This window comes from Hypanus sabinus, chromosome 3 (assembly GCF_030144855.1).
Source record: "Hypanus sabinus isolate sHypSab1 chromosome 3, sHypSab1.hap1, whole genome shotgun sequence".
In the NCBI taxonomy this organism is placed as follows: domain Eukaryota; kingdom Metazoa; phylum Chordata; class Chondrichthyes; order Myliobatiformes; family Dasyatidae; genus Hypanus; species Hypanus sabinus.
The window spans coordinates 65807106-65817262 of record NC_082708.1 but is presented as its reverse complement, the minus strand read 5'-3'; the positions used below and the strand labels follow the sequence as shown (position 1 = coordinate 65817262).

The following is a 10157-nucleotide window of genomic DNA, read 5'->3' as shown; positions in this document are numbered from 1 at the left end:
TGGACCATAGCCCTCCACATACCTCCCGTCCACGCAACTGTCCAAATTTCTCTTAAATATAAAAAATCAACCCACATCCACCACTTCCATGGCAGCCCATTCCACACTTTCACCACCCTCTGAGTGAAGGCCCCCCTCATGTTCCTCTTAAACATTTCACCTTTCACCCTTAACTCATGACCTCTGATTCCAGTTTCACCCTAGCTCAGTGGAAACAGCCTGCTTGCATTTACCCTGTTCATACCGCTGATATTTTTGCAAGTGTAGGGTAACTTCACTAGAGTGACCACACTCGGGCCCAGTTTCTTTTATCATTCTCTAAATGTGGTCAAGGTTGCTAGGCCAGAAATGATAAAACTTTAATAAAAGGCAGCGATAAAGGAATTGCTACAAATACAAATTAAAATGGACCACTTGCTTTTTTATTGATTAAAATATTGACATAGATTGCATTAGATTGTCCACATTCAAAGCCCATGGCTCATTAGCAACATATTAAAAACAATTCTTAGAGCAGAGCAGTATTACATTTGGTAGATGTGAAAGATATAAATTCTTCTGTAGACATCTTTTTATAATAAGTTCTGGTAAATTTTCATACACACCAGCTTTATAGAAAACAAGTATTGCCCCATTATCCAAGTTCATCTTGCTGGGACTGAAAAATGCAAAAAGTTTATGAATTTCTTAACTTTTTGTTGAATAAACTAAAGCTTCAGACATTTTTTCCAATGGCTTGCAAGTGCTGTGCAAAAGGATTGAAATAAGCATTTGAATTTGATATTGACTGATTCAATTTTTAGTACAGTATTCAAATACCGTTAATTTCCCATGCTCCCATTTTGTGGCCGAATCATTTTGTCATCACTAACTGCATATTTATTTTGAATAGCCATTCACTTTATGTAACTAAGTATGCCTCACAGTTCAAATTAAAATCAGTGAATGATCTCTTTTCTGCTTATTGTCCTTAACAGCACAACATTTTACATCAAAGGTTTCCAAAAGAGGTTGTGATGCTTAAGGTACAGATGAATAGCTGATAATCAGAGCTACTCTTTCTATCATTCTTGGCCAATTACCAGCAGTTCTATTCAAGTCAACGTCTGCTTGAAATAATAAGAAAAAAAAACGAAATTGCTGGAAACATTCAGTTCTAATGAAGGGCCCTAGACCCGAAATATTCCACAGAAATTCTATTCCCTTTTGCAGGTAATTCTAGACCCGCTGAGTGTTTCCAGCATTTTCCATCGTATTCCAGATTTTCTTCCAATCTTCAAATAACCTTAAATGGATCTGCTTGTCATATCAAACAGATAATATGACAGATTATAGACTTGCTTTCACAACCATAGATCATGGTCAATCTGCAATCAATAACAGTGCATTTATGATGCAGTTGCTTGTCTCTAACACATGGTTGCAGCACCGGTTCTAGTCAGAGAAAAGCCGCTTTTCAGTACCCAGAAGAACTCCGATTCTCCTACTCAGGAGAAGACCGAGTACATCAGTACAACCTGCATGCCTGCACCATCCATGGTGCCAAGCAGAATGCATCCTATCTGCCCGTACGTGCTCTACATCCCACTACTCCCTGCTATTCACACATCTGCTTTCCTCTTATCCTTATTGATCACCACTTTTAGGTTTAACAGAAGAACTGTGCCTACAGTAAAATGAGGCTCTGGAATTGAATATTTGTGGTACAAGTGTATACTAGCTTGCAAAGCACATGGTTTAAAAAGCAGAGCAAAAATGAAGATCTCATCCATCCCTACAGTCAATATAATTTCCCTTAATCCAGAAACAAATCTGGGCATACTTCAGAGGAGTGATGCGGACAGCTACATTGTAATCTTGCTTCATGCCGTTCTTATCCACCCACTGGTGACCTGAAAATATCCCAACCACTTTTCGCTCCCACTTCCGAATTTGCCTGTTCCACATTCGGACGTAAACACCTGAGCCACTGGCCCCGGGCTGAGCATCACAGTGCTGATACAGGAGGTCATAGGTTTCATCTTTAACCAAGCAGAAACGATACACAAGATCCCCGGGACGATCATTATCAAACCCGGAAAAGTGAATCCGGCCACCGGGCAGCTTCTCCCGAGGAGGAGCAACTCCTATTTTCATGAAGCGTTTCTTGTGAGCTCTCTTCAGTTCCAGAATTGCGTAGTCATAATCCATGCCAACATCATTTGCCGAACCTTTGATCCACCCCTTTGGAATGTATGTCCGCTTCACCCTAATCCAATGGAATCGAGGCTTCTCTGGAAGAAGTGGGTTGATCTGGTTTATGACTCGTCCCTTCTCTACCTGTTTGGTTTTAAAGAATCCAACTTTCATCTTTTGTGCATTTTTCACATAGTTCTTGCCATCATGAACACAATGAGCAGCAGTCAAAACATGTTTAGCAGATACCAAGGTCCCGGTGCAACCCGTAGAGATTTTCACCGAAGTTGAAAATGGATAATTGAACAGCAAATTTTTTGACAAGATGCTGAATCGAGAGTCCAAGCCAAAGATCTGTCTTTTTGTTCTTACGCTGTTTCCGTGCTTCTGTTCATGTCCGAAACCAGCAGCAATGAAGCCATGGATATCCACATCTGTGAGAGTTCTGCTTCCATTTAGGTACAAAGTTTCATAAGACAAATATTCTCTCAGATTTTCATAGGTTGGCAGGGGTGCTCTTTTGTGACAATCTAACCCACACTGCGAAGTTACCTTCAGCTTGGCTTTACCTTCAAAATGCGCACTCTCCAGTGTAACAGTGGCCTTGGGGTAAATCGCAGGTACGTAAGATTTCTGCCATTCCGCCTTGCGCATCACCACATGTTTAATGGAACAAAGCAAAATGAGAAGAGCTGGTCTGGCCACCATGATGATTGGCTGAGTGAAAGAACATACTTCTGTTAGTGACATGATTAATTCCATACTCACACACATTAACAGAACAACGCATAAAAATTATTAAGCCAGTAACTGGCCTAGCCCCAGCTTTCTATGGACTGATTCCAATTGTAGCATCAACTTCTTTCTCAGAGAAACACCCAGTCTACCACCTTATTACTCAACCATGAGAAATTGGAATGGGCCAAAAAATCTAGTGAATGTGGTTAATGATTCATTTTTAAAGCCTTTTCCATCAAGTTGTTAGGAAATTGGGTCATAAAAATGCCATCAGATTCAGCTATAAATTGCAAAGGTTTTTACAAAGTTATTTTATAGAAAGAATTAAGGAATGCAGCAGAAAACCTGGAGCAGCCGCATAACCTGCCTTTTATTTAACTGATGCCAACTGTCTAACCCACAAGTCCAGACTACATTGGCAAGGCACAGAACCATTAGCAAGTTTTTACTCTTAACTAAACCCCATTTAATTCTTGCAAATCACAAAAATGAATGAGAATTCCTTGTGTAAGTTCCTTGCAATATGTTTTTCTAAGGTAACAGGCTTTTCAACAAGAACTGTTTCCCTTATGTGGGGCTAGAAAATGAAAGAGAAACAATCCATAAAAAAACTTTCATTACGTCTTGCACAAGCTGAACGTGTAGCTGTTATTTTTCATTTGTTCTAATAAGCACAGGTCTGAATGCTTAATATTAGCCAGTTTGCACGTGGGGGCTTCAGGCACCCGAAATTTGATTAATAGGTAAGCAAAATGTGTACTGTCATTACAATTCAACAGATGAGAAAACAGACACACAGTATTGAAAATAGTAAATTCTCACCATCTTAAAAAAAACTAACGCTGACTTGCTAGGTTCTTGATTAGTAATGGTGTCAGAGATAACGGAAAGAAGCCAGGAGAATGGGGTTGAGAGGGATAGTAAATCAGTCATGATGGTTGGGCCAAGAATCAGTGAGTTGAATGGCCCAAGTATGCTCCTGTGTCATATGATCTCTCACTTTTTTCTATTGTTCAAATCACTTTATATGAAAGTGACTGTAACTATTCTAAATATCTAAAATGGGTTTAAGTATCAATTTGTGTGACCTTAATGGCCACAACTCTGGACGAAATACTTCATAAGTTCTTGAAGAACTAACATTTCAATTGCAGAAAACCTAAAATAAAGACAGTACTGGAAAAACTCAACAGATTAGGCAGCACTGGTGCATGGAGAAAGGAAATTAATATTCCAGGACAAAGATTTCATTCAAACTGGAAAAATGATTTAAAAGTGTTTAAACTAACAGAATGGAGGAGTGGAAAAGATTCAAGATTGTTTAATGTCCTTTTCTGTACACAAGTGTAAGGAGAACAAAATAGTTGTCACTCCAGGTCCGATGAAGCATGAAAAAACCAACAGAAGATAATGAACATAGTTATAATAATAAAGACACACACAATAAATATACCAGGTAGCTTATACAGTAAGTGACACTAGTCTGTACACAAGGTGACTGACAGAAAATAATAAAGTAGTGGTGGAGTTAGTGGGAGGAGGTGTTGATCAGTCTTACTGTCTGGGGAGCATTAACTGTTTTTGAATTTGGTAGTCCTGGCGTTGATGCTACATAGCCTCCCAGAAGAGTGGGAGTGGAATAAATTGTTCATGAGAAGAGTGTGCGGGATCTTTCATGACGTCACTGGCTCTTTTCCTGTATATATATCCTTGACAGCAGATAAGCTGGTGCCAGTGAAACGTTGGGCAGTTTTGATCACCCGTGTCTACCACAATGCAGTTTTAGTACAGATGCACCTTGTTAGAGCACTCTCTACTGTGCACCTGTACAATGACGGGAGTATAGATGTGTAAATTGTGCAAAGTCCAGCTCTTTTAAGCCTTCTCAGAAAGTAGAGGCATTGGTGAGCTTTCTTGACTGTGTAGGATGTGTTCTGGGAGCGTGAAGTTGTGTGTGACATGAACTGCCAGGAGTTGGCAACTGTTTGCGATCTCCACTGCTGTGTCACTGACATAAAGTGGTGTGTGGGTGTTGATGATGAGCCCCACCTGTCGTGTCCTTGGTGAACCTGACAATGTGATGACTGGGGTGTTTGGCCGTGCAGTCATGTGTGAGCAGGGTGTACAGCAATGGGCTCACCCATGTTGAGGATGGTGGGGAGGGAGGAACGGTCGTGCATCCTGACTATCCGACGCCTGTCAGCAAGTCCAACATCCAGTTGCACAGTGGTGTATTTAGACCGAGGACTAAGAGTTTGTTCTGTGGGACGACAGTGTTGAATGCTGAATTGAAATCCAGAAACAGCATTCTGACATAAATGACCCTTGTTTTCTAGGTGCCTTAGGGCCGGGTGAATGACAGATTCTATGGCATCTGTTGTTGAGCGGTTCTGTCGGTAAGGATATTAGTGTGGGTCCAATGTGGCAGGAATGCAGTTTTTGACACGTGCCATAACCAGCCGTTCAAAACACAACAGTGCCTTCGCCTGGTAGTCACTCATTTCTAAAAATATGGAGTTCCGTGCTGCAGGGATGATGGTGGCTGATTTGATGCATGTGGGCATAGCAGTCTGGATGAGTGAAGTGTTGATTTAAGTAAGCTAGTGTGCATACTCCCCGAGTATTCGGCCCAGGATGTTGTCTGGCTCGGCTGCAGAGTCCTTCTCACGTGAGCATTTCTTACAAATGGGGACTGCTCACCTGGGAGGGGTTTAGCTTTCATGACCGGAGTTGTGTTGCATATCATGACCACAGGAAGACTGAAGCACAGTGCTTTTGGTGATACCTTTCAAAATTAATAGATGCACCAAGGCATTTAGACAGGAAAAACACAAGAACGTTCTGAAACTGTATGATGAGGAACAGAGCAGCTGATGGAATTCTGAAAGTAAAGACCATACTTTCTGAGAAAGAGAAGTGTGGAGAGAGGAAGAGAAGGGGGAAGGGAGGTGGAATCAGAGAGGAGGGGGGCTGCCATGATGCGGGATGAAGAAAACAGGGATGTTGTCAGAAAGCAAGTGGGGGGGGGTGGTGTCGGGAAGAGGTGGAACAGAGGTGGGCATGGGAAAAAGAATGAGATGTGTAGAGGCATGGAGAGGGGTTGTCGGGGTGACGGGACAGCAGTGTGTTGGGGCAAAGGGAGGAGGTATAAACTGCTTTTAATGTAATCCACCTTTAACACAACAGAACTGGGACAACTTTGACACACAGATAAGGACCGTTATCTGAACCAACTGAATTCAGTCGAGTCCCAGCGTTTCCAACACACTCAGGTGGATGACACGCTGTTCCAGAAGCAAACTCAGTCCTTGCTGAGAGGAGGAGTTGACAAGATCAAGAAAGGAACTGAAAGTCCTGTCAGCCATGGCCCACACTCCACTGCAGTTGAAGGCAAGAGGAAATCATTCCAAAGGATTGATGTAGAACATCTTGTTATGAAAACAAATGCTTAAGGCCAAGAGAACGTATTGGATTCCTTTCAGGAGGTAGGCAAGAAGACGTATTGCAGCAGCCATGACAGTTTGCTCTTCTCCCCATTATACATCTGTAACAGGAATGTCTGTGACAGGGTGGAGACCAAGATTTACAAAGCTTTGGGAGCTAGTTACTTAATAGTAAGATGTCTATTTCTACTTAAAAAGGTTGTAACTGAACATTACATGACAGCCTCTGCCTCCATCTTACCAATATCCAAAAGCCCATCCTTCTCTATAAATACTTAGATACACTTACTCAAAAGTCAGACGTTCATTTTGAAAACAAGATATTCCAGACCAATAAATTGGCAGTCGGTGTAAGAGCTAATGGATGTATCTCCTGCATCAGAGCTCACCTGTCTCCATGAATAAACCTGTTTCCTATGGCTAATCCCACAAAGGCTAGAAGTCCTCAAACTACCCTCTAAACATGGCAGTGGTTGAAAGATCTCTTCATCTTGTAAAATTTACATGTTCTCCATGATATTCAAAACAATATCTCATCACCAGATGTCCAGGTTTTGCCCAGTTTTGGATGGCACCACAATCGGACGCTGACCCCGCCATACTAATATACATCATAGCCAACATGCTTAATATGTTAGCAAAGACACCCCTTGACATTGAGCTCTTGCTGAAGATCGGAGATCCAGGATTATTTAATGTCGTTCTTCAGTACACGAGTGTCAAGGGGAGCAAAATTGTTGTTCCTCCAGATCCAGTGCAGCATTAAAAGAAAACACAAGCATAAAGACAATAAAAGACAAAAATCACAATAAACACACAAAAAGAATGTGCAAGCAACTCTCCGAGTGTGGATGTATAGTCATAGGATTAGCTTACACAGACTAGTAATAACATATGTAGAATAACACTAGGTGCAGAAGTATCTGTACATAAAGTGGCTGATAGGAAATAATAGCAACAAAGTGACTCTTGGCAAGAGAAAACCTTCTGGGTAGCAGCAGGACGTATGAAAACACAGAAGCACAGTGATTGTGTCAGTGCAGCTAAGAGGTGTGGCGTGTAAGCGTAAAGGAGCAGTGCAAGGGATGGGGATGAAGTGTGTTGAGGGCCTGTGGAGATGAGTGGCTGGCCTGTATACTGGTAGTGTGGGGGTGGACAGCTGAGTTAATGGGTGGAAGTATTGATCAGTCTGACAGCTGAGGGAAATGACTGGTTTTGAGTCTAGTGATCCTGGCGTGGAAGCTGTGTAGCCTCTTCCCTGATGGAAGTGGGACAAATGGTCTATAAATAGGATGGGTGTGATCCTTTGCAATTTTCCTTTCTGTATATATACGTATCTAGGAGTCCTTGTTCATCAGTCACTGAAGGTGAATGAGCAAGTGCAGCAGGCAGTGAAGAAGGCTAATGGAATGTTGGCCTTTATTACAAAGGGAATTGAGTACAAGAGCAAGGAAATCCTCTTGCATTTGTACAGGGCCCTGGTGAGACCACACCTGGAGTATTGTGTACAGTTTTGGTCTCCAGGGTTAAGGAAGGACATCCTGGCTGTGGAGGAAGTGCAGCATAAATTCACGAGGTTAATTCCTGGGATGTCAGGACTGTCTTATGCAGACAGGTTAGAGAGACTGGGCTTGTACACGCTGGAATTAAGGAGATTGAGGGGATCTGATTGCAACGTATAAGATTATTAAGGGATTGGACAAGATAGAGGCAGGAAATATGTTCCAGATGCTGGGAGAGCCCAGTACCAGAGGGCATGGTTTGAGAATAAGGGGTAGGTCATTTAGGACAGAGTTAAGGAAAAACTTCTTCTCCCAGAGAGTTGTGGGAGTCTGGAATGCACTGCCTCGGAAGGCAGTGGAGGCCAATTCTCTGGATGCTTTCAAGAAGGAGCTAGATAGGTATCTTAAGGATAGGGGAATCAAGGGATATGGGGACAAAGCAGGAACTGGGTATTGATAGTAGATGATCAGCCATGATCTCAGAATGGCGGTGCAGGCTCGAAGGGCTGAATGGTCTACTTCTGCACCTATTGTCTATTGTATGTCGTTGGTGCTGGGTAGGCTGGTGCCAGTGAAGTTTTGGTATCTTTTAACCAGCCATTGGAGAAACCTCTTGTCCACTGCAGTAATTCACAAAAAATTTGAGATTATATACTTGATTCTAGCTCACTGAAGTAATTTAAACTCTTTTTGGTTGCAGTTAATTATTGTTTCACAAAGAAGATACTTTTGAAATAAGGCAACAAATTAGTACAATACAATGCAAAGTTTGATAAGATACAAAGCAGCAGGAATGCAAGATATTGCTACTATAATCTGTATTATGACCTAAGATAGCAAGACATCAAAAGGCATTTCACAGAGGCAATGTCAAACAAAAATTGACACCAGCCTCCATGATGGTAATGCCAAGTCAGGTGACTAAATGCTGGATTAGAGGGTAATAGGAAGATCAGGAGCTTTGGGCCTCAGTAAGTGACGGTGAGTTCTGCATTATCATCCACCTCAGAGCTCTTGATTTGGAAGTCATGAATACCCAGGGAACAAATTTTAAAAGCAAGTGTTTACTGCTCCAGCAGTCCTTTCTTTACTAGAATTTTTTTAAAAAAGCAGTTATTGGGCTGTGCAGTAGGGCTGTACGCCTCATAATTCCAGCAAGCTGGCTCAAATTCAAGGGGTAGTTGCAGCCTAGCTAGTGCAGTCTTCCTTTGACCATGTGGATCTCCTCTGGCGTCCTACATCCCAAATACATGAATGTCGATTGGCTACCGTAAATCACCCCTTCTGTGGCGGCAAGGGGTAGAGTCTGAGGTGAGTTGATAGAAGTGTGGGAGAATAAAATGAGGTTGATCTACGTTTGTACATCAGTGCTTGTTATCAGCAAGCATCAGCTTGGTGAGTCTCAAGGACTGTTCACACATTACAGGGTTCGATGACTCCATAACTACTCACCAGGAGACATCTGAGAAATTGGGAGAGAATGCACTGAGGCAATTTAGTTGGAATGACTAATTGAAATTGAATGAAATATTCAACAGTCTACTGTATTGTAATCCAGTTAATGAAATAAGCCAAACTAGTAGAAAAATTATCAGACCAGAAGCACATCAATATCTCACAAAGTTAACAAAATATACAAATGAAGAATTCTACCCACCTCAAATCAACTTTCTTTATAAATCTGGATAAAGCCTAAAGGAATGTACCATCAGGCCCAAAGATAGCTTCTATCCTGCTGTCTAAGACTATTGAATGTACTTGCATGATAAGATGGATTCTTGATCTCACAATCTACCTCACCATGGCCCTGCACCTTATTGTCCATATGCAGTGCACTTTTCTGTAATACTTTATTATTCTGCATTCTGTTATTGCCTAAAGGCCTGAGCAGATTAGTTATTTCCCATGGTAGGGGAGTCTAGGACAAGAGGGCATGACTTCAGGATTGAAGGATGCCCATTTAGAACAGAAGAAGAAGAACAACAACAACCCTTAACTCGGCAGTGGAGTTATTGGGGCACCGTCATGACGGTGTTTCCGTAGCAAGCTATACTTGTTTTTACGAGGCCGAGTTGCTAGCTCGACACTCAACCCGACTTGGATTCGAACTCGGGAACCTTCGCTTCGGAGTCCGGTGCTGATATTATTGCGCCACCAAGTGGGACATTTAGAACAGAGATGCAGAGAAATTACTTTAACCATATAACAATTACAGCACGGAAGCGGGCCATCTCGGCCCTTCCAGTCCATGCCGAACACTTACTCTCACCTAGTCCCACCTACCCGCACTATATAACCA

General features: G+C 42.1%; 1 protein-coding gene across 7 annotated transcripts in view; it reads right to left on the bottom strand.

Annotated features, from left to right (window-relative positions):
- Positions 1 to 400: 400 nt before the first annotated feature.
- The window catches only part of LOC132391410 (serine protease 23-like), a 36898-nt gene continuing 27141 nt past the window's right edge, over positions 401 to 10157 (bottom strand). For all 7 annotated transcript variants that reach the window (XM_059964586.1, XM_059964589.1, XM_059964585.1 and 4 more), the window contains one exon: positions 401 to 2892. In XM_059964586.1, coding sequence (XP_059820569.1) covers positions 1765 to 2892 — 1128 coding nt within the window. In that variant the 3' untranslated portion in view covers positions 401 to 1764. The remainder of the gene's footprint in view (positions 2893 to 10157) is intronic.